General features: G+C 46.7%; 1 protein-coding gene across 5 annotated transcripts in view; it reads left to right on the top strand.

Moving 5' to 3' along the window:
- The window catches only part of LOC146797866 (RNA-binding protein 6-like), a 1,129,330-nt gene that overhangs the window by 885,453 nt on the left and 219,173 nt on the right, over window positions 1–24,704 (top strand). For all 5 annotated transcript variants that reach the window (XM_085625068.1, XM_085625070.1, XM_085625069.1 and 2 more), the window contains 4 exons: window positions 10,413–10,476; window positions 22,277–22,325; window positions 23,521–23,609; window positions 23,810–24,019. In XM_085625068.1, coding sequence (XP_085481194.1) covers window positions 10,413–10,476; window positions 22,277–22,325; window positions 23,521–23,609; window positions 23,810–24,019 — 412 coding nt within the window. The remainder of the gene's footprint in view (window positions 1–10,412; window positions 10,477–22,276; window positions 22,326–23,520; window positions 23,610–23,809; window positions 24,020–24,704) is intronic.

Genomic DNA, 24,704 nt, shown 5'->3' with positions numbered 1-24,704 from the left:
TGCCCCGGCTCCAACCCGGCATCTCTTGTGGCCAGCAACCTCACAAACCCCGGAAGACCTGGCTACCTTTTGTCTCTAAGCCCCTGGGACTCCCATGAGTAGAGGCTCTACTCAAAACCTACTTCTAATCCCTGGCAGCAGCCGGGAACCACGAACCCAGCGCACACTGCACCAGCCAAGCCTGGCCAGTGCCGGAGTGAACAAAGACCACGAGGACGATCCCATGGCGACTGTGACCCCGAGTCCGGCACCCAAGGACCTCCCTCGACACTCCTGAAGAAACCTGCAGCCTCAGAACAAGGTGCCCCCCCTCCCGCGATCAACAGAGGGTAAGATTTCCCGACACCAAAAGGCACCCCTGCACGCGGCCCCCTGTGCCCAATCCCGGGGTACCTACCTATCCTCCAACTACCCAACTTACCTCCCGAAGTGGTGGTGGCACCTGAAGAATCCTCGTCCCCGAGCTTACAGTCTTTTTCTAAACCGGAGATTTCCCATTGAAATCAATTGAGCGCCCGAGGGCTCAAAAGCACCCTGCACCCAGCCGCCCGAGTGGCCCTGGCAGTGCAACCTCTACACCTACCTACTTCCCCACTTGCCCTGAGTAAGTGACCAGGAGCCCAGCTTCCACAGCCGCGTGGCTTGCTAGTCAGCAGCCACCAACCAAGGCCCCCCTATCCCTCATAGGATAACATTGGGCCTAACTATCTCTGCACCTGGCCGCCCTAGAGTCGCTGAGGGTGAACCAACTGCACCTACCTGACCCTGTAGGACCCCTGAGTCTATGCCCAGAACCTCAACTCTGCCAGTCGAGTACTTACCTTTAAACCGATAACTCTATTTTCTTTATAGGGTAACATTGACTGGCTTTGTCCTGAAATTTCTTCTAAGTGTGGACTTTTCCAAATCTTAAATATTCACCAAAACTCAGCCGAGTAACGAAAACGAAAATACTCACCTGATCTTAGGTGAGCTCCCAGTGCTGGATCTTGGTGCCCAGCACGGACTCTGAAAAATACTTACAACTGTACTTACCAGTAACCCAATTTTCTTCCATTGGGAATCATTGCCTGTTTTCTTTGAAATATTTTCTGTCAACTTTTAAAACAGCTAAATATTATTTAAAAATCATCACAGTAATTAAGTCGACTTTCATCACTTGATTCTAAGTACTGACTCAGGACTGAATCTAGGATCCAGTCCTGGAATTCCAAAAGTAATCCTAAAAGTAATCTGTTGCAAATAACTTGAAATTTCCATTGAGCTCAATGCATTGTTGTGTTTAAAATAGTGTTGCCTATTGCAACCACTTGTAACTGTTTACAAAAGTCAATTGCATATTGCAAAAGTATTTATATAAAGCATCTCATTCTGAGAAAGTATCTTTTAATGCCAAGTGTTGGTTCTAAAATAAAACAAGCATATATTTTTCTAAACCATTGGCCTAGAGTTCAGTTCTTGAGTGTGTGAGACCATTTGCTGACTGAGTGTGTACAACAAATGCTTTACACTGTCCTCTGATACTGCCTTACTGCTCGACCAAGCTACCACTTTAGAGAGTAAGGTTATATCTAACTTTAGCCTCTGTCAAACCCTTGGGGACTGTGGACTCTGTACACCCTGTACCTATTAGGGAACGGTATATACAGAGCCACTTTCTCACAGGGTTATTGTTACTTTTTCGGGTTCAGTGTTGGATCCTAGATCCAGCACTATTATACCACCTGTAAGCAGTTGATAGAATTCGTTTAGGTTGTACAGGCGATTTTTAACGAATATTTGTAAGTTTGCAAAATCGACACTTCGAAGAAATTTCACAGAAAAACAGTCAATGGTTTCCTATGGGAGAAAGTTCAAGTTACCGGTAAAGTATGTTCTCGTTATTTTTGTAATCCAGTGCTGGGCTCCTAGGCTCAGTACTGGGACATCTTTCTAAAACCGGTAAGTAATTACGTTTTCACAGTTAGTACGATTTTAAGGAATATTTGTAGTTTGCAAAAATCTACACTTAGAAGAAATTTCACAGAAAAACAGTCAATGGTTTCCTATGGAAGAAAATTGAGTTAGCGGTAAGTATGGTTTGTAATTACTTTTCAGGGTCACTGCTGGGCACCAAGATCCAGCACTTGGATCTCTCCTAATAGCAGGTGAGTATTTCCGTTTTCGCTACTCGGTTGATTTTAGGTGAATATTTTAAAGTTTAGAAACTCCACACTTAATAGAAATTTCAAGTGAAACCAGTCAATGTTACCCTATGGAAGAAAAATGAGTTATCGGCTTTTGGGTAAGTACTCGAATGGCAGAGTTAAGGCTCTGGGCATAGACTCAGGGGTCCCCCAGGGTCAGGTAAGTACAGTTGTTACACCCTCAGCGGCACAGGGGCAGCCGGTTGCAGAGTGAGTTAGGCACAATGTTATCCTATGGAAGGCAGTGGGCCTTTGGTTGGTGGCTGCTGGCTAGCAGACCACGCGGCTGTGGGAGCTGTGGGAGCTGGGGGAGCTGGGCTCCTGGTCACTTGCTCAGGGCAAATGGGGAAGTAGATAGGAGTAGAGGTTGCACAGCCAGGGGCACTCGGGTGGCTGGGTGCAGGGTGCTTTTGAGCCGTTGGGCGCTCAATGGATTGCAATGGAGAAGCTCAAGAATGAACAAAGGCTGCAAGCTCGGGACGAAGATTCTTCAGCTGCGACCACCACTTCGAGAGGTAAGTTGGGTAGTTGGAGGATAGGTAGGTACCCAGGAGTGGGGCACCCCTGCCTTTTGGTGTCGGGAAATCTTACCCTCTGTTGATCGCGGTTAGGGGGGTCCCTGGTTCTGAGGCTGCAGGCGTCGTCAGGAGCGTCGAGGTGGGTCCTTGGGTGTTGGATTCAGGGTCCCAGTCGCCGGGGGGACGTCCTCGTGGTCTTGGTCCACTCCGGCACAGGCCAGGCTTGGCAGGTGCAGAGTATGCAGGGTTCGCGGTTCCTGGCTGGTGCCAGGGGTCAGTTACTTGCTTTGAGCAGTTCCACTGCTCGTGGGAGTCCCGGAGGCTTAGAGTCACAAGGTAGCCAGGTCCTCCGGGGTTTGTGAGGTTGCTGGCCACGGGAGATGCCGGGGTTTAGCAGGAGCAGGTTCGAGGGTCGACAGGCCGGTAGGGCTGGGGCCAAAGCAGTTGGTGTCTTCCTCTTGTTAGCAGCGGCACAGCAGGTCTTCTTGCTTCTTGATCTTCTTTGCTGTTTTGGAATCTGGATCTAAGGAAGAAAGGTTCAGGGTGCCCCTAAATACTAGATTTAGGGGTGTTACAGGTAGGTAAAGGGCAGGGACCAATGGGTCCCTGCCCTGGGGTGGGTACACCCCCTATCCTGCCACTCTCCTGTGGGAGGGGGGCAGTAGCCTAGTCCTGATTGGGCAGCGTCTCCCATCTTCAAGATAGCGAGATCCCGGAGATGTGCTTCACCTCCCCCACCTGAGGGGTGGGGTTGGCAGAGGCTGGCACACCCCCTTTCCTTCCTTGGGGTTTCCGGCCAGTCTTCCCGCCAGAGTGGGGGTCAGAATCGGTTGGGGCCAGTTGCTGAGTACAGCAAGTGGCCTGGAGAAGCTCACAAAGGCGGTATGCCTTTGAAGCTTCCCCTGCCCATCGTGGGTTAGGAGACCTAGCACCTCGCCCAGGATGTGCATTGTTGCAGGCCCAGGAGAGCGGATGGCTCTCTACCCAGGGGTCCAGCAACATGTCTGCTGTGTGGCAGCCTAGGCAGATCCTCAGACCAGACGTGGATTATAGGTTAGGCTTCAGGGGGCATCTCTAAGATGCCCTCTGTCGTGCATTGCACATTAAATCCCACACTGGCATCAGTGCGGGTTTAATGTGCTGAGAAGTTTGATATCAAACTTCTCAGTCTTCAGTGCAGCCATCATGGTGCTGTGGAGTTCGTGTTGACGAGCTCCCAGCACCATATACTCTTTAAATGGCAGCACTGCACTTACAGTGCCCAGGAATGGACCTGGGTACTGTAGGGGCACAGGGCTCATGCACCTGTGCCCACACCACTGGCATAGGGCACCCAGCTATAGGGGTGGCTGATGTATGCCAGGGCAGTGTGTGTTGTGGGCATGGCACACAGGGATGTGTGCCTTGTCGACTCTCTGTTCAGTTCTGCACCCAGACACTCAGCCTGCAAAGGCAGTGTGTGTGTGTGTAAGGGTACAGGGCCTCTAAGGGTGGCACAATAAGTGCTGCAGCCCTTAAGGGCCTTCTCTGGTCACAGTGCCCTGGGTACCCATGGTACCATTTACCAGGGGCTGACGTGTGGCCAGAGATGCCAATTGGGTTTAGGCTGTCATGCAGTTTTAGGGAAGGAACACAGGACCAGGGCACCTGATTGGCAGAAGCCCAGGGCACACTCAGTCAAAGTACTTCAGCAATTCAGCAAAAAGTGGGGGGCATACCATGCAAGAAAGATGGCACTTTCTCACAGCAGATACTCCCCGGTGCTGTCTAGTTCGATTGCTAGATAATACATTGAACACGAAAGCCATCTTAAGTACAAGTACTGTACACTGGTCATTACGAGTTCCCTAGATACGTGATGGCTTCAGTGAAACCTATGGTGTTTGGTATCAAACACCTTGTCTTAATAAATCCATACTGATGCCAGTTGTGGATTTATTAAGATATTCATCCAGAGGGCACCTTAGAAATCCTACAAGCCTCTTAGAGTGCTGGCTGACTTGTATCTTCCAGCCGGCCACCACAGACGAGTTTCTTAACCACTGAAGGTGAGAGCCCGCGCTCTTAGAGGTCAAAAAAAATGCCTACTCTGGCAGGAGTGTTTACACCTCCTCCAGCAGGATGTCTAGTGAATCTGCATACTAAGGACAGAGGCTTCAAAACCTCTGCCTCCTTTGATATGCAACTCTGGCTTTCTCTAGACCTTTGAGATGCCCCCCTTGCCCTGAGATCCATCTGGCACCAGGACAGGTGGGAAATTAGATAAGCAATGAGACGTGTTGCACCACCAGGCTAGTCACAGCCCTAAGGTAGGCTGCATGATGTGCTCCAGGAATTAAGGATTCCACCATCTTGATTTTGGTGGAATTAGGAACTCTGGTGCAGGGTTATGCCCGTTCCCCACAGAAAGTGCTCATATAGGGGCTGTAGTGACCCCAGAGGTGAGTATCCCATTAGCTGCTACCCTAAACTCCCCTAAGGTGGCCATCTGACACCAGGATCTCAGATTCACCTGAAAAAAGGACAAAGAAGAGCAGAAGAAGAAGCGAGAACTGAGGAATACCGGTTGACTTTGGCACAAACCCTGCCTGCCTGCTCCTTTCCCAAGAATCACGACAATCCGACTCGTCCTGCAGTTGTGCATCCTCCAAAAACCTTGGAGGGCCACCAGCACTTCACCAAGCCATCAGAATCTCCTTTGAAGTGGAGGAGCCCTTCGCTGCAACCTGCAGGCACCAACCACTACGTCGGACCCCCTGCAGCCACCAGCGCTTGTTAGACGTCCAATTCGGACTCCAACACCTCAAAGACTGCCCAGCCGATGAGGGACATCAGCAACACCGAGGCCAGCAAAAAAGAGTGGCCCAGCTGTCCTGTTTTGTCCTCCTTTGCAGGTTTGACCAAGAACCGTGAGTGCCTTTGGTGCATGGGCCCAGCAGACCAAAACCCTCTGCCTCTGAGCTCCCCGGCTTGGGTCCACGAACACCCACTGTGCCCCCTGCTCTCAAGAGCCTCACGATCTGAGCACCCCGTTGGGAGCTCCTGGACATGTCCCCAAGTCTCCCTCTGCAGCCTTTTTCTAGGTCTCTCTACTCCTTGCCTACTGTGTGGCGAGCAAGGCTACCAACCCGTCCAGCACCTCTGCACCTGGACACTCCAGGGCAGGTAAACCCGAACTGCTGATGGATCTTGTGACCTTGAACCCCAGCTCTATATTCAAGAGAGTCAACCGTTCAAGCCAAAAGGGACATTGTTAATTAAACCATAGACAAAGAAGAATTCCCTTTTGTGCTCCCACTTTATATATGTAAAACATCTAGGTATATTAATCACCCAATAAGAATGCACTAAGTAGAGTACTCCACATATCTTATTAATACATATAACCATATATAACTGTTTCCTTATTGTGAAAAAGTGCATGTTTAATATAATTAAGTATATCAATGTCCACGGTTTACATATACAAGGTAATGCACAATTACAAATTTAAAAACATAGAGGGATAAAAATATAATCTTTGTATATATTCATTTATAGTGTTGCATAAACAAACTCCCCTGTCTTTATAATTAAAATGTACATATCCTACATTGTAAACAAACATACCAAAAATTGTTAAAACCAGCTACAATGAATCACTGTACAGTAAAAATTCTATCACATCAAGTCCTAGCACCTTATGTCTTAAAGGGGACTCCTGAAATGCGATTGAAAGTTGTATGCAGTATGTTTCTTTCTCCATAGGAAAGCATTACCACGTAAAATCGCATTTGTGTGACATTTTTACTTACCTGTAAAAATTGATAACTCAAAAAGTACTTACTCAATTACATAGTTCTTGGTGTTAAAAATTATATAAAAATACCTGTTATTTTTCTAAATTAGTCTCAAGTTTCCCCTTGAGTGTGTCTCTCACTTATTGACTCTGTGTGTACAACAAATGCTTAACCCTGTCCACTGATAAACCTAAACTACTCGCCCACACTCCCACAAAAGAGGATTTGGTCTTATTAATTTAAGCCCTGCAAGGCAATAAGAGTCTTCTGGACTTTATAGTGTACCTCATTTTGGTACACTATATAAAAAGCCAACTTCCTACGGTCAGCCCCTCAAGAGACAAGATTGAAAAAGGCTATACTTCGTAGGTCATTAAGGGAGGCCTGAAGGCTGGTAAAGGAGGCCAAGCATACAGCATTGTCCCAGCCTGTGCCATGTCAGCAATGCTGGCAAACTATTCAGGACTTTGTCTGGCTCTGATTCTATTCAGATATCAAACCCCATTGATCACAATGAAGATGATAGTAGGTAGGCGGCAAACCCACTTCCCTCAGACACTGACGATTATTTGGTATTACAGAACACCAGTGATCTAGCTATGTCCACAGAAACTGAAGTGAGGTGCCCTACAGGACCAGTCTCTAGAGTTGCCATCTTGCCGACCATAAATGGTGTCTCCATCCAGAGGTGGTACAAATCATGTTTGCCCTATGAGGCATCTCTTAGGTGAGCTTTTTACCACTCAAAACAATGCAGAAGTTCTGTTAACTCCAGTATATGCAGCTTGGAGCTTTGGGAGGTGCCTTTTGATTGAGTTGGAACTTAAGGCATTTCTTTCCATAACCTTGATTCCTCAGGTTCGGAGAAAGATGTGGCAGGGCAGGGCTTAAGTCATTTTCATCACCCCAGACCTGCTGGAGAGTATGCGGTACACAGACCTGTGCAGTTCCCTGTGTCCTCTGCTCCATCTTCCTCCAAGGGTGAACCTTCTTTCCCATTTGGAAGAGCAAGTTCTGCACCTCTGCCTCCATAGCCTACACCTTCATGCATGAAGATTGAGCTGGGGCACCTGAGCTACTTTCAACTGCCCTTGGAGGTGTCAGGTTGACAAAAACATTCTGTTCTGAAATGTGAAATAGATTTGTCCTTTGGTGTGCGGAGCACGGTGTGGATTCCTTGAGTGCTCAAAAATGGCCCAGCACAGTTGTGCGGTGGGCACGGTCAAGGGTATGTTGCAGCATTGTTGACTTTTCTCTGCCTTCCAGATCATCCGTTCCTTTCTAGATTACCAGTAGTGATTATGTTTTTGAAGGGGCTGACTACATGTTTACACCCACTCCTTTAGTCTTGCCCCAGTGGAGCTTAACTTTATTTTGACCTTTTTGATGGGTGCTTCATTTGAGCCCCTTGACAGTTTTCAGCTGCATTTGTTGACATGCAGAATTATTTTTCTTGTTGCCATCACAATAGCGAGGCATCTCAGTGAGTTGCAGGCACTGAGCAACTGCTCGCTGTACACATGCGTCTTTGCAGACAACTGGTCCTCAGATCTAAAGTAGCTTTCCTTCCCAAAATGGTGACTCCTTAACATTTGGGACAGACTATTACCCTCCACTCCTTTTACCCTCCACCTCACCAAGTAGGAAGAGAGACTACCCCAACTGAACCCTAAAAGAGAGGTCAACTATTACATTAGCCACACTAAACAGATCAGGTCTGACAACCAGTTCTTTGCTTTGTGGAGTACAAGAGTAGTAGGAAAGGCCAAGGAGTCCAGAAGTCTTAATCTGGATGGAGAATTCTGGGCATCAAAATGTGATAAGCCGTTACAAAGAAGGAACCACCAGAGTATAGGCACATTGCACCAGGACAAAGTGTTAAATCTCCGCATTGGCCAGGTTTGTCCCTATGGTTTACTTTTGTTGGACGGCGACATGGGCTTCCCCTTACACCTTCACCAAACATTACTGTCTGGATTGAAAGGAGAGAAAATGTGACCTCTTAGCATGCTCAGAACTCCATGATTTCCTTGTTTGACAATTCTTCAAGACAACCATCTGGGGAGAATACAGCTTTGGAATCTATTCAACAGGTGAGGAATTTGTAGGTGGAAGTATCCAGCAGAAGAAAATGTTAATTAACTTTGGTAACAATCTTTCTTGTGGCTAATCTATCTTCCTGCAGATTCCTCAACAATCTCACCGGCTCTCCATTCTGGAGGATGGACATAGGCCTCTTTAATAATGTTCCAAATGCTCTACCCTACCACAATTGATGTTATTTCCTTGTCTCTGCCTCCAAGGGCACAGAAAAACAGATGGCGAACCGACTGACATCAGTGTGACATGATGGAGCTATGTGGCTCTAGTGACTTCGCCACGGCATTGTTTCCGGTGCCAAGATGAAGATTGTACCTCCCTACTGGTGACTAAAGAGCTATGGAACAGTTTCCAGATCCAGTCTTGCACCTGGGGATGATTATTAGGTGATTAATCTGTAGTTAGATCGAGCATCCACCAAAAAGATCATTACCAAAGGTAAGTAACGTTTTATATTCTGCACCAAACACCATAGGACCTTAAGCTGTTCAGACTCTGCAGAAAATGCCTCCTAGCAGTGTATGCTAAGGAAACACCTTAAGGTTAACTTTACCAAGACTTAAATGCCTGTTGATCATGTCAAATGTATAACCTAGTAGTGACCTTGCTTCTCAAGGTAACACAACCAACCACATCGCGTGTGGTGAAAAATCTTTGCATGATAATAGATTCCAACCTGTCACTTTTAAGTCCAAGTCAGCATAGTAATCAGAGACCTAGTATACTTGATAAGAACAGTGCAGCATATTTTCCCTGTTTTAACTTTCTCAGAGAATGTAGGCATTGGAAGACTTAATATTGTCATGCCTTGATTATGCCAATGTATTCAACATTGAAGTCTCTAGAAATTATGTGGTCAAACTACAACAAATCCAGAATGGAGCAGTCAAGCTCTACACTGGTTAACCTTTGCAAGAGGACTCTCCTTGAAAGTCCTTCAAATTGCACACTGGGTTATTATTACAATCTAAACTCAGACAGTATAGTCAGAAATGGAGTCTCAGATCGAGAAGAGCAACTCTAAAAAGTGTTGTGTGAACTCTTTCTCTGCACAGGCATCTGAGCTGTGAAATCCACTCCAACAGTGAAATAAGGATCAACACAAGCAATGTAGAAATCAGAAAAGCAATGAAAATCTAGCTCTTTCCAAAATCCCCACTCGTGTGACTATTGGACTAATTCAGACTGGTCTGTTGTTTGTATATGAAGCATGCAAACCTTTTGCTCATATTCCCTTTCACTACTACTCCATGTGTAAGGTGTAGCTATGTGCTGCTGCTCTTAATCTGGAGCACTTTGGAAAACATGAGGCGCAGCACAAAATAATATGACAGATAGGTGGCATTTCAGCTAACTTGTTCCTCCATCCATAAGATCGAATCACAAAATCTAGTTTCTCTACCAATTTAAAAGTGCTTTTAGACCTTGTCAAGGAATAATACAGCACTTTATAACTGCTACAGTACAATCTAATCCATTATGATTGAACATCAGCTAGAGATGGCAGTGAGCCAGTACAAATACGAGTTGATATATATTTTGAAAGTTAAATGAGGTTGTATGCAGACAGACTTCACACTGGATCGTTTTCATGTGATTTTCATGAATGTCTAAAGTATGCCACTCAATCTGTTCATAGTGATTTATGTCTCATGCTGTTTGTACTGGGCTATCAAAGACCAATGTGTAGATGGAGGACAATATTGGTTCCAATTCAATGTCTATTTATAATAAATTTTCCTTTATGGTTATTTTGTATTTTTTCCTATGGTTTTGTTGTCAGCATGTTCCTTTATGGTTCTTATGTATTCTTTCTTTTGTTTTTGAAGGCAGCCTGTTTGGTTGAGTCCTGGATTTGCAACACAAACAGCTAAGAGATCAATCTACCTCAAGGTATGTTATGAAAAGCAACAGTGGTAGTAAGGAAAGTTATGCAGATTATGTATGCATGCAGTTGGAAATAACCTAATATTGTAATATACAGAAATAAGAGGCGGAAGGTGCGAACTGGAGAGATAGAACAAGCCTTGGCAAGATAGTTAAATCTGTCATTTGCAGAATTGATTTACTTGTTATGTAAGTACTTGGGTGCCCTGTGTTTTATGGCATTGTGTTGTGGGTAATCAATATTAGAGCAACATAGTGAATCTTCATGATCTATTGCATTTTGACAGCAGAATGTAGTTGTGAGAAAGTGGCTCTGTATATACTGTTCCCTAATAGGTACAGGGTGTACAGAGTCCACAGTCCCCCAGAGGCTGATAGAGGTCAAAGTTAGGTATGACCTTACTCTCAAAAGTGGTAGCTTGGTCGAGCAGTAAGGCAGTACCAGAGGACAGTGTAAAGCATTTATTGTACACACTCAGTCAGCAAATGGTTTCACACACTCAATAACTGAACTCTAGGCCAATGGTTTATATATATAAAATATATGCTTGTTTTATTTTTAGAACCACAAAGGGGATAAAAATGTACTTTCTCAGAATGAGAGGTTGAATATAAATACTTGTGTCTTGAGCAATAAATTGTTGTAAACAGTCACAGTTGGTTGCAATAAACAATCCTATTTCCTAAACATAACAATGCATTGAGCTCAATGGTAAATTCAGGTTATTTGTAATAAATTACTCTTCAGATTACTTTTGGAATTCCAGGTCTGGCTCCTAGATCCAGCCCTGGGTCAGTATTCAGAATCAAGTGATGAAAGTCGACTTAATAACTGTAATGATTTTTAAATAATATTTAGCTATTTCAAAAGTTAGCACTTAGAAAATATTTCAAGGAAAACATTCAATGGATCTCTATGGCAAGAAATTCAAATTGCAGGTAGAGTACTTTATCGTTACTTTAGTAATCCAGGACTGGGTACCTAGACCCAGGACTGGGGTCCTTATCAAAAACAGGTAAGTAATTTCGTTTGCAGAAATGGTACGATTTGAAAAGAATATTTCAAATTTGCAAAAGTAGACAGAAGAAATTTCACAGAAAAGCAGACAATGGTTTCCTATGGGAGAAAAATGAGTTAGAGGTAAGTATAGTTGTGGACACTTTTCAGAGTCAGGGCTGGGCACCAAGATCCAGCACTGGGAGCTCACCTAGGAGCAGGTGAGTAAATTCGTTTTTGTCACTTGGCTGATTTTTGGTGAATATTTGCAGTTTTGAAAAGTTCACACTTAGAAGATTTTTGAAGAAAAAGCCAGTCAATGTTACCCTATGAGGAAAATGAAGTTAGCGGTTTAAGGGTAAGTACTCGTCTGGCAGAGTTGAAATTCTGGGCACAGACTCAGGGGTCCCCCAGTGTCAGGTAGGTATAGTTGGTTCACCCTCAGCGGTTTCAGGACGGCCGGGTGCAGAGAGAGTTAGGCCCAATGTTATCCTATGAGGGATAGGGGGGCCTTGTTTGGTGGCTGCTGTCTGGCAAGCCACGCGGCTGTGGGAGCTGGGCTCCTGGTCACTTACTCAGGGCAAGTGGGGAAGTAGGTTAGTGTAGAGAGTGCACTGCCAGGGCCACTCGGGCGGCTGGGTGCAGGGTGCTCTTGAGCCTTCGGGCGCTCAATGGAAATCAATGGGAATGTTCCGGTTTGGAAAAAGGCTGCAAGCTCGGGGACGAGGATGCTTCAGGTGCCACCACCACTTCGAGGGGTAAGTTGGATAGTTGTAGGTTAGGTGGGTACCCCGGGATTGGGCACAGCGGGCCGCAGGAAATCTTACCCTCTGGTTGATCGCGGTTGGGGTGGCACTCTGTTCTGAGGCTGCAGGCTTCTTCCGGAATGTCGAGGGGGGTCCTTGGGTGCCGGACTCGGGGTCACAGTCGCCGTGGGGTCGTCTTCAGGGTCTTTGTCCACTCCGGCACTGGCCAGGCTTGGCTGGTGCAGAGTGTGTTGGGTCCGCGGTTCCGGGCTGCTGCCAGGGGTTAGAGATAGGTTTCTTGAGTAGAGCCTCTACTCATGGGAGTCCCAGGGACTTAGAGCCAAAAGGTAGCCAGGTCCTCCGGGGTTGGTGAGGTTGCTGGCCACGAGAGATGCCGCGCTGGTGCAGGTTCGAGAGTCGACAGGCCGGTAGGGCTGGGGCCAAAGCAGTTGGTGTCTTCTTCTCTTTTTAGCAGCTGCAGGGCAGGTCCTTGTTCTTCTTGCTCTTCTTGTAGTTTTCTATCTGGAATCTGAGGAAGGAAGGTTCAGGGTGCCCCTAAATACTAGATTTAGGGGCGTTACAGGTAGGTGAAGGCCAGGGACCAATGGGTCCTTGCCCTGGGGTGGGTACACCCCCTATCCTGCCTCTCCTGTGGGAGGGGGGCAGTAGCCTAATCCTGATAGGGTAGGGCCTCCCATCTTCAAGATGGCGAGAGCCCGGAGATGTGCTTCACCTCGCCTACCCCACCTGAGGGGTGGGGTGGGCAGGATGGCACATCCCCCTGTCCTTGTATGGGGTTTCCGGCCAAGCTTCCCGCCAGAGTGGGGGGTTGCAGTGGCCTGGGGAAACTCCAAATGGTGGCATGCCTTTGAAGCTTCCCTTTGCTCGTCCTGGGGGAGGAGATTTGTCACCTCACCCAGGATGTGCATTGTTGCAGGCCCGGGAGAGCAGGAGCTCTCCCACCCAGGGGTCCAGCAACGTGTCTGCTGTGTGGCAGCCTGGGCAGTCTCAGAGCAGACGTGGATTGTAAGTTAGCTGTAAGGGGGCATCTCTAAGATGCCCTCTGGGGTGCTTAGTACATTAAATCCCATACTGGCATCAGTGTGGGTTCAATGTGCTGAGAAGTTTGATACCAAACTTCCCAGGCTTTAGTGTTGCCATTATGGTGCTGTGGAGCTCGTGTTTGACGAGCTCTCAGCACCATGTACTCTTAAATGACAGCACTGCACTTTCAGCGCCCAGGAATGGACCCGGGTACTGTAGGGGCACAGGGCTCCTGCTCCTGTGCCCACACCATAGGCGTAATGCACCCAGCTAGAGGGGTGGCTGACATATGCCTTGGCAGTGTAGGTGATGGGCATGGTACACAGTGATGTGTGCCATGTCGACTCTTTGTTTTGTCCTGCACCCAGACACTCAGCCTGCAAGGGCAGTGTGTGTGTGTAAGGGTACAGGGCCTCTGAGGGTGGCACAATGACTGCTGCAGCCCTTAGAGGCCTTCCCTGGCCACAAGGCCCTGGGTACCTAGGGTACCATTTACTAGGGGCTGACATGTGGCTAGGGTTTGCCAATTTGGAGTTTGTGTGGTTTAAGGAAGGAACATAGGCCCTGGGCACCTGATTGGCAGGAACCCAGGGTACACTCAGTCAAAGTACATTCAGCAATTTAGCAAAAAGTGGGGGCATACCATGCAAGAAAGATGGCACTTTCTCACAGTAGTGCCCTGAAAGGATGTGAGAATTTGTTGTTTACGCTGCATTTTAGAGTCTTTGGAGGTAATGGAGCAGAGGACATTTTTTTGTGAGAAGTGGGCATAACCTGTCACAGAGTTCCTAAGGTTGTCATTACAGAGATGGGCAACTCTGAAAAGTCTTGTTGTCTTCAGATTAGGCCACCTTAGGGGTGGTACTAGCCTATGAGGCGAGTGACACTCATAACGTCACTAGCCATACCATGTCCAGTAGCTGCAGTTTTTTGGCAATTGTAGTAACCCCAGCAAAAACAGTATAGAGATCCTCCATCTGAATGTGAATAAATGGCTTGATTCTTATTTGGCTTGTCAAAAAGTTTAGAAAATCCAAGCAATGTTTTTGGCCAATTGTTTATTCATAGCACAATGTTCGTGCATTACCATAGACTGGTTCCAGGCTGATCCAAGAATACTTAAAGTTCATTGCAGAAGATATGTTTTTTTATCTGTATTTATTTTTTAACATAGCACCATGTCCATTGCACGTTATATCATTTCTACATCTGTATCACACATTTTGAGTAGCCTAGTCTTCACCCCACAGAGCACAATTGGAAAATATTTTAACTACCTCTGATCCCACACACATTATGGGGTTCCCCTCCTCCGAATCACCCATCTTGCCTTGGTTTTTCAGTTGAGAGTCCGTGTGAGTGAGGTTGGGCTGCTGCTTAATGATGCAGTTTCCTTCCTTGCCTGTCCGTGATAAATGTTCCAGCTGGCCCACCCCTTCTCAAATTTCCTTGGGAATCCTTCCCCTCATACACCACACATTCAGCCTCCATACACACATTCATGCCTGTTTCCCACATATGTTAGGTCAGGCCAGATTTGCTATTTCACCCACAGTCTTTCAGTATCCCTTTTAGGTATTATAAACTCCAATGTGCAAAACAGCACCTTAGCCCTGAGGAGGTCCTTGTTGTTTCTGATGCCCAGTGTAACCAACAGGTATATCAGTCTCCAAGATTGCCTCCAAATCCGTAATCATCTCCCTTCGATATACACTTATATTGGGGCACTTCCAGAACATGTGATGGACCGTGCCTGCAGCCACATTGCATTTGTTGCACACGGGAGACTATGTTCATCCCATTTTGTAGTCTGCTTCTGTTATTGCAGGAGATTCTTAAACAAGGCTTCTCTCTGTAGAAATATTCCTGTTAATGACATTTACAGCGCCAAACAGTGACAAGAAAGTCAGTGCATGCTGTTTGTCCTATGCTGCTACTGGCTGGATTCAGACTCACTACTAGACAGATATGTGGTTCAGACCTTGCTATATTACTTGTTGAGCTTATTGCCTTGTATATTTCTTTGTCTTTTCTTGCGTTTTTATTTCCTGTTTGGTTACACCTCCGAACCTTGTTGAAGAGGAGATAGCTTTGCTATTAAGTTAGATCATTAATGATGTTGGCGAAGGAAGCTCCACTGGTCGTCCTAGTTCTTTATCATAGACGTCAGAAAAATCTAAAATATCCAGAGTGTGGTTTATAAGAATAGTAATTAAAATCTTCCTTAAAAGCAACTGTAAAAACCGAAAGGTAACTGAAACTGTACGGTATTGTGGCGTTTGCAAGCAGACAACTACCATAATGTCACAGTGTCAAAATGAGTCTTTAAAGAGCCTGTTATCTAACTAAACCCCGCTTCTTGTTTCATCCTCCTCTTTAAACGGAGTATTTGATGACGATACCCATGATGAAGATTTAGGATTAGAAGTAACTTTTCCTTATAGAACAGTTCTCTAGTCAAGCTGTTAGTGATGAGTAAACTAAAATGTGGGAGGATTGTTTTCTGTGTGCATAGTTTAAGAATGGTTGTTTTCATTACTTGACGTATTTAGTTGAGGAAGGAGGGCTTTTGGAAGAATGTGGCTGCTTAATTTTAGACATTTCCAGGGGATACTCATCAATAGTCATAATCTATGAATAATCCCCGCCCATGTGCGGGATCCCGGAGCATATAGAAAATCCATATATATATACATATGTGAAAACCTATACATGCAGCCTAAAATGTTTCAAACATGGCAAAAATGCTGAAATTACATAGGTTTGCATTGTAGTACCCCTAACCCCAAACAACACTAAAAACGGCGACATACCACCTCTCCTGAGTCCAGGAAGAAGAAGATTACAGGAGATTCGCCGTCAATGTCGCCGTCAAAAAGACCCAGGCATTCTTCCGCTTCAAGAGACGAAACACCATCTCAACGTCGAGATTCTCCGCCGCATGCAAGTAAGTCGGCGTCGAGGCACAGCACTTCGGGCTCGAAGGCTGCTGGTCCTATGAGACCCGGAAAGTCTCCGTCGAGGCTTCCGTTGACGTCAAGACACTCTCGCCACCCTCGAGGGGGTCGGCGTCGAGAGTTACGACGGCGAACATCTCGCCGCAAGTGGGCTTGTCGACATCGAGAGCTTCGTCGAAGTCCCATCATTCGACGTCAAGAAGATCGACGCCGACTCGACGTCATGGGAGGTAGACGTCGAGATCACCAGCCCGACGGCGAAGGTCGACGTCGAGATCGCCAGGCCGACGGCGAAAGTCGAGGTCTCCACATCGCCGTAGGCGATCGACGCCCAGACCACCGTCGAGAGCGGAACGGCGTTCCCAGAGCAGATCTCCTCGATCGACGCCGTTGGTGACGCAGACTTCATCGATGTCGAGGCGTTGGACGTCGAGGGATAAAACTGCAGCGGCCACAGAGGAGACCCGGTATATAGTGATGTCCAGGTCCAGATCGTCATCTGGGAACCAGTCATCATCCCCAGGAATGCATTTCGTGCAAATTTCTCCGGAGAAATCTCCTAAAGCTGCAGAAAAGTACAGTCTCTCACCTCGCTGGCTGGAGGATGTGGGTACAGGTGACTGCAGAAGTCCGGGCTCGGACTACTTTTGCACGTATTCGCCCTCTAGGATCTCCCCGCGGAGAAGCAAGTCTCCTCCCAGTAGACCAAGATCGCCTTCCACACGCCGATCACGGTCCAGAGATCGTCCATCTCCTCCCAGAACACCAAGATCACCTTCTAGACACCGATCAAGGTCCAGGGTTCATCACAGCGACCGTCCCCAAAAGAGATGACACACTAGATCACCCACATGGTCTTCCTCCACGAGGTCCTCGGTCCGGGACTATTCTCCGACTTTCTCCTCGACTCCTCCATCGCGGGTGTCTCCCATCGATGACATCGCGACCTTCTGCGATGTCCTGGGTAGGGGTGCGCAGAAACTGAACAGCACGTTGCATACCCCTGTGGTTCCCACATCGATCATATTTGACACCTTACCCCCGGCACAGCTCCCAGACCACTACTTCCTTTGGTGCCAGGACTCTTGGAACCAGCTATGGCCACATTTCTCACCCCTGCTTCGGTGGGCTCCATGCCTTCCAGGATCGCCAAAAAGTATTAGGCCCTAGCCGAGGATCCCTTATTCCTCAGAGCTGATCCACCAGCGGACTCAGTCATTGTGGCGGCTGCCATGAGGTCGCACTCAGCGTCTGTGTCATCTTCTGTCCCCCCAGAGAAGGACAGTAAGCAGATGGACTCCTATGGCAGGAAAATGTGCAATACGTCCGCTTCGTACATGAAAATTGCAAGTGCCTCAGCCCTTCTCGGGCAATATGACTGATCTCTTTGGGACTCCCTCTCAAGGTTCACTGAAAATCTCCCTAAAGAAGACCGGCAGGACTTCAACGAAATTCTTCTTGAAGGTGGGCTTGTAGCCAATCAAATCATAAGTGCGGATGCTTCAGACCTCGCCGCTCGTGGTTACTCCTATGGCATCTGTTCTCGGCGCTCAGCCTGGCTGCGACTAACAGGCCTTAAACCTGATGCGCAGAAGAAGATTTTAAACCTACCTTTTAACGGCTGTTCCTTGTTCGAGGCTCACGCCGATGACGAAATGAATAAAATGAAGACAGAAATGGATACTGTCAAGGCTGTTGGGCTGGAGAAGCGCAAAGAATATCGGAAGCGCTTTCGTCAGGGCAACAAACGTTCCTTTCAGCAGAGGGTTCAAACCCCTCAATGGTCCTCCCAGAACCAGCAGAGGCCTCAATTCCAACAGAGGGGTCGTGGCAGAGGACGAGGGAACACCAAGCAGCAGCAGTCCACCACGAATCAGCCTCCCAAACAGTGAGACCTTACTTCCTACGCGCCCATTCGCCACTCCGGTAGGAGGAAGTATCGTTTTTCACCTGGAAGAGTGGGAAACCATAACAAGAGACAAATGGGTGCTGAATATTGTACAACATGGTTACTTGCTACGGTACAAGTCTCCCCCTCCGCAAGTGCCCCCGTAATTGAAGCACCTTCCTCAACTTCAAAATCGGCTTTTACAGGAATGAAGTAACTATTCTCCTCTCCAAGAAGGCCATAGAGGAAGTCCCACCTCTCCAAAGAAATCAGGGAGTATACTCCCGCTACTTTCTAGTTTAAAAGCAAGGAGTAACCCAAGAGTACAGACCTATCCTTGACCTGTGCCTGCTGAACAGGTTTATCAGAAAAGAAAAATTCAGAATGCTTGCCTTGCATCAAATCTTTCCGCACCTTCACCAGGGAGACTGGATGTGTGCCATCGACCTGCAGGACGCCTACTTCCACATTCCTGTCTCAGTGAAACATCGAAAATTCCTCAGGTTTCAGGTCTCTCGTCACCACTACCAGTACCGAGTGCTTCCGTTCGGTCTCAAATCCGCCCCACGGACTATCTGGGCGCCTCCCTGGACTCCGCAGAGGCAAGTGTGTGTCCTTCGGAGGAGAGGTTATCATCAATGCTTCTCAAGTGCCACACTCTTCTCGACACTGCATTTCCCACAGCCAGGCAAGTGTCTTCACTACTGGGATCAATGGCCTTGTGCATCTACATTGTACCCAATGCACGCCTTAACATGCGGCCTTTACAACAGACGCTAGAGGATCAATGGTCTCAGAGGTCAGGTCGCTGGGAAGATCGTATCTCTCTCCACCAAGCTTCCAGGGACTCCATCAAATGGTGGATGAAACGCTCTCACCTGCTGCAAGGAGTCCTTTTTCATCAGATACCTCCAACGCAGACAGTGGTCACAGATGCCTCAATGCAAGGCTGGGGGGCTCATATGGACCAGCTTCAGGTACAAGGTCTCTGGTCCGAGACAGAAAGAAGTTATCACATCAACTTCTTGGAACTACGGGCGGTCCATCTGGCGCTCAAATCCCTGCACCCGTCTCTTCAATCCAACCACATTCAGACAGATAATACAACAACTATGTTCTATCTGAACAAGCAAGGAGGCACCAGGTCATGAGTCCTGTCTCTGGAAGCCCAATCCATTTGGCATTGGCTGCTGGCGAGAGGCCTTTCAATCATCGCAGTCCACCTGCCAGGAACCCTGAACGCGCAGGCAGAGGGCCTCAGCAGAGACTTCGTAGAAGCGCACAACTGGGTGCTCAACGACGACGTCACTCAGGAGGTCTTACGGAAATGGGGAGTGCCGGACATCGATTTGTTCGCAGACGCGGCAAACAAGAAATGCCCCGTCTTCGCCTCCAGGTTCTCCCAGCAGGGATCACGGGGGAATGCACTTTTGATCAGCTGGTCGCAGACATTGCTGTATGCTTTTCCTCCTCTCCATCTCATCCCGGCGGTCATACAGAAGTTCTACAGGACCAACACCAGAATGATCCTGATAGCACCGGAGTGGCCACGCCAGTGGTGGTACCCGGATCTCCTTCAACTGTCAGAGGTGCCACACCGGAGGTTGCCCTGCCTCCCGGACTTATTGACCAAGAACATGGGGAGAGTGTTCCATCCCAATCTCCCCGCCCTCCGGTTGACTGCATGGCTCATGAAGTCATCCAGTACGGACATCTAGACCTTTCGGCTGACTGTATGAACATTCTTCGAGAAGCAAAGAGGCCCTCCACTAGAAAGTCTTATGCCTTCAAGTGGAAGAGGTTTTACATTTGGTGTAGGGACAACGCTCTTGATCTGACTCAAGGTCAAGAGCAAGTGATTCTTCCATACTTACTGCACTTGGCAAGGTCTGGTCTAAAGTACTCCTCCATCAGGGTCCACTTAGCTGCTATCACAGCTTATAGAAAGTCCCCTACCCAGACCTCATTCTTTCAACTGCCTGTAGTCAAAGATTTCCTAGAGGGGATTAAGAAAGTGTTTCCACCAGTGAGGTCCCCTTCTCCTCCCTGGGAGCTTAACATTGTTCTCACCAAATTGATGGGTGCTCCTTTTGAGCCTATCCATAAGGCATCTTTATAACATTTGACCTGGAAGGCTGCTTTCTTAGTAGCCATCACTTCGGCCCACAGGGTAAGTGAGATTCAGGCCCTGTGCTGCAAGGAGCCTTACACTGTTTTCCACGCCAATAGAGTGGTGCTGCGGACTCATCCGAGCTTCCTGCCCAAGGTGGTCTCGGATTTTGACATAAATCAGGTTATCACGTTGCCCACTTTCTTTCCTCAACCAGCCACTCCCCCGGAGAGAGCCTTATATTCTCTAGACCTCCGGAGGGTATTGAAGTTTTACCTTGCTAAAACCCTTTCGCTTAGAAAGTCTGACCGGCTCTTTGTCAATTATGGTTTAACAAATACCGGGCTGGCTGCTTCCAAAAGATCTATTTCTAGATGGATTGTTTCCTGTATAGCCTTGTCTTACCAACTAGCCCACAAGGTTCTGCAGGGCAGACCAAGAGCACACTCTACCAGAGGGAAAGCTTCTACTACAGCTCTCCTTCGCAACGTTCCTATATCTGAGATTTGCAAAGCGGCTACATGGCGCACGATACATACCTTTACACGCCATTACTGCCTAGATTCAGATGCACAGGCCGATGCCCAGGTGGGGCAGGCCTCTTTGATGAATTTATTTGCATAACTGCTGTTTGAATGTGATTTTACTTCATGTTCTATATGCTCTGTTGCTCGTCCGCGAGACTTTGGGTATGGGCTTGCTACTCTATTCATAGATTATGACTATTGATGAGTATCCACTGGATGAGAAGGATTAGTTACTTACCTTTAATCCTAGTTCTTATCTAGGGGTATACTCATCAAAGAAATAAGCGACCCACCCACCTCCCTGGACGAGCATTCTCTTCAAGTTATTGTTTATTGATTGCAGATCCACTCAGGTGCATGTGCACCGTCAAAAAGAACTGACCTAACTGTCACCTGTGGTGCATCATGGGAGCAGGGGGTCTCCTACAGCTCTTAAAGGCACGGTCCCTCTACTCTAATGCCTTAAAGGCAAGGTGTCAGTTTTCTTTGTTTTCTTGATACTCTGCTGCAGCCTACAGGCAAATGCCTGCAATTACAAGTTTGCTTTATGGCAATAAAGCATTGTTGTGAGACAATTGGTTTAGTGCTTCCTTTTTTCCTTATGGGTTAGGGGTACTACAATGCAAACCTATGTAATTTCAGCATTTTTGCCATGTTTGAAACATTTTAGGCTCACATATACATATATATGTATTTTCTATATGTTCCGGGATCCCGCACATGGGCGGGGATCATTCATAGATTATGACTTTGATGAGTATACCCCTTAATGAGAACTAGGATTACAGGTAAGTAACTAATCCTTGTTCAGAATTGCCTGCCAACTTTGCTGTGATTTGATTGAGCAATTTATGGCTTAGGCTTCTGGAGATCTTAGGGAACCACGTGAAAATGTTTGGCTCTGTTTATTCCTCTAATTTAAAGCACTTGAACGAGAGATGCTTAAAACGGTTATTTTGGATGTTAAGAATCGTTTTATCTTGCTGAAAAATCTTGTGTGCCTGATGGTGCGTGGTTCATATTTTTTTGCTATATGGCCTAATGCTTGATAGGCATATAGACCTGCTTCCTTCCCATAGCAAGCTTCTTCCAGTAAACCCCCTTACTTTCACACTCAAACTGACTTACCTTATCTCTTTATATCTCACGCTCAAATGTACTCCGTTCTCATTACAACCCTTTTTCCGGAATTCGTTTTTCTTGGTTTTCTTCTGATTTCAGAATTCCCTCTGGTCTGACTGTTTTAATCGCACTTGTATACCCTTCACTCTACACACCATTCACTTGTGTTCTCTTCTCTTAATTTGCCTCACCGCTGCACTGTTTTTCGCGCTCTCCGTATGTGGAAATCCAAAGATTCAGCTGAGGCTAAGATACATGTGCATTTTAGAAATCATCTTATAATAAACGTACTTTCAGTTTTGAAACAGATTTTTAAATGTCAAGAGGAATGTCGGCCTTGGCTACAGACTGTTATTTTTTCTTGACTATGTCCTTTAAACTTCTCCCATTGATTGGTCCATGTTTTTTTTTACAGAGGAGGAGTGCAGGAGGATCGAAAGGTGCTGGAGAAAGTGATGAGAATGGTGAGTAAACTTGCTGTATTGTTTGGTTAGTGCCTTGAGAGCAGAAACTTATTGTTGTGTGTGACTCTCATAGAGAACCTTCTGCTTGAATAACAGTTTCTGAATCTGGTTAGTACCTGCTTTAAAGTGTGTTTTCACCTCACTGGAGAGAGCTTATTTTCCTGTGTTCTGTCGTCTTAGATGGCTGGCTGACTGTCTCACCTGCATTCTTCCACCTCCCTTGGGTCTCCCCAGACCCAAGGGAGGTGGTAGAACATGGGCAGAGCTTTACCTCTGCCAGCAGCCATCTTTCCTTTCAGCTGTGGATCTGCAAAGATATGCAGCTGACAGCAATATTCCAAGATGTGCTGATGCATTTCATAGATAGTCACTGCCAGTGCGGCTGCAGCTTTAGAGACGATGGGAAGGCATAGAGAATGGTGGGATGGGTAGCGGAACGCCAGGTAATTTTAAGTATTTGGATGATGTAGGTAGAGCATCACTGGTGGTCGTGAGGTGAGTGGCAGGACACCAGGTAATTTGAAATATTGGTGGGGGGAGGACAGTGCTACAGAAGGTGGGATGGGTGGCACGACAGAAGGTACGCTTAAAGATTCTGATGAGGGAGAGGGGGTAATGCTAAAGGCGGTGGGGGACAAGACGGCAGGCAGCAATTGTTTTAATGGTTGGGAAGGAGAATGTGTTTTTTTATCCGGGTGTGGTGGGTAACGTGTGCCGGGGTGGTTGTAGCTTTGAATTTAAATAAACTGGGTGAAGTGATTGAGGCCATGTTGTGAAAGATACCCCATGACTACGCTACCCCTTGCACTACTAATCAAAGCAGGATAACTGGGCTATTTTTCTCCCTATGGTTCTGAGTGTCGTCAAAGACAACCCAACCTTCCTTGACGCACACTGATTGCCTGTTTGGTGTCATTCAGGACTCTTCATTGAAAGAATTCCCTGCTTTTAAGTTATTCCTACTTTTGAAGCTTAACTGCAGGTGTTTAAAAGATGGTGTCTCTCCTTTTCCATTACTATTTCTTGTGGAACTAAACAGGAACATCGATTAACACATTTGGATTCGCATTTAAGGAGCGCTGGTGTCTTGATCTTTTGTTGATCATGTTGCTAATATTATCACGCATATGTAGGTAAAACTAGTCTCCTTACTGATAAGCCTTAACTCCTAGGTTTTCTCTGCTCTGTTTTTCAGAAACTGACGATTCTAGTTTCATCTATGATCCAGATACTGGATTATATATTGATCCACTTTCTGGTGTGTGCTACGACCCAGACACAAAGGTGAGGCTCTCTTTCTCTCTCCCATCATCGTTCTGCCCTACTGTTATGCCTTTTTTCTTTTTCTCCACTCTTATATTCTTGCCATCATTTTGTTATCTTTTACTTTTGCATTTAGTTTTCTTATTCTGTCCCAGTTCCAGAATGTGTACCTGGGTAAATAAGGAGGTTTTTCTGAGCATGTTCCAAATTTTATTTGATAGGAAGAATTTCCCGTGGGGGAGAAGCCAGATCCTTCCCAGGCCAGTGAGAAATGGAGGGACACACGAGGAGAGACAGGAGGCGCTTCTCGGACTGCAGAGAGGAAACGACACAGAAGCCAGGAAGGTTCAAAGAGAAGAGTAGAACCCTCTGACTCAGAAAAGACCCGAGACAGGAGGAGAGAGAGAGTCCGAAGTCCACCACTGTCTAGGGTATGTTTGCTCTTGAATGATTGTATAACAGGTCAGGCACAATAGGTCAGTCAAAAATGTATTATTTTCATATTTCAATAACAGTGGAGCAAATATTTACAATTTAGGGCCCAATCCCATGTAGACAAGCCTTAGCGCATTTATTACCAGCTTCAAAAGCAGTTTTTCAGCACATGCCTTGAATCATACCATGCTTTTAATATTTGATGAGCGAATACATGGAAAATAGTTCTACCCTAAAATCGAAAGAAGAATCAAAAGATTTCTATAATAAGGTTGACACTGCAAGGCAAACCAAACCCTAGAGAGCCACACAGATCCAATACAAAGGATACCACTAGAGGCAAACCCTCTGAACCAGCCTTTACCTTGAAAGGGGATCAAGTTCATGGGATTAATAAGGCCTCTTTGGCGAAAAGAGGTTCAATGAAGACATCGAAGAACGGCTTGATGCTGAAGAAAAGTATCAATACTGTGGACGTCGAACAAAGTACTCTTGAGGTCGAGAGAGAGAGGAGGCATCTCAAGGCTGAATTATAAGTCCTATTTCAGAAGGAGAAAGAGTTTGATAGTTTCATAAGTCTCCAGACAAGCAACAAACTGAGCAAACAATTATGCAAACAATTATGGAACTGAACCTCCACTGGCACCAGAGCCACAAGAGAAAATAGTAGAAGATATCTTC

Source organism: Triturus cristatus, chromosome 9, assembly GCF_964204655.1.
Source record: "Triturus cristatus chromosome 9, aTriCri1.1, whole genome shotgun sequence".
In the NCBI taxonomy this organism is placed as follows: Eukaryota; Metazoa; Chordata; class Amphibia; order Caudata; family Salamandridae; genus Triturus; species Triturus cristatus.
The sequence above is the reverse complement of the archived record's forward strand: the minus strand, read 5'-3'. Positions and strand labels throughout refer to the sequence as shown.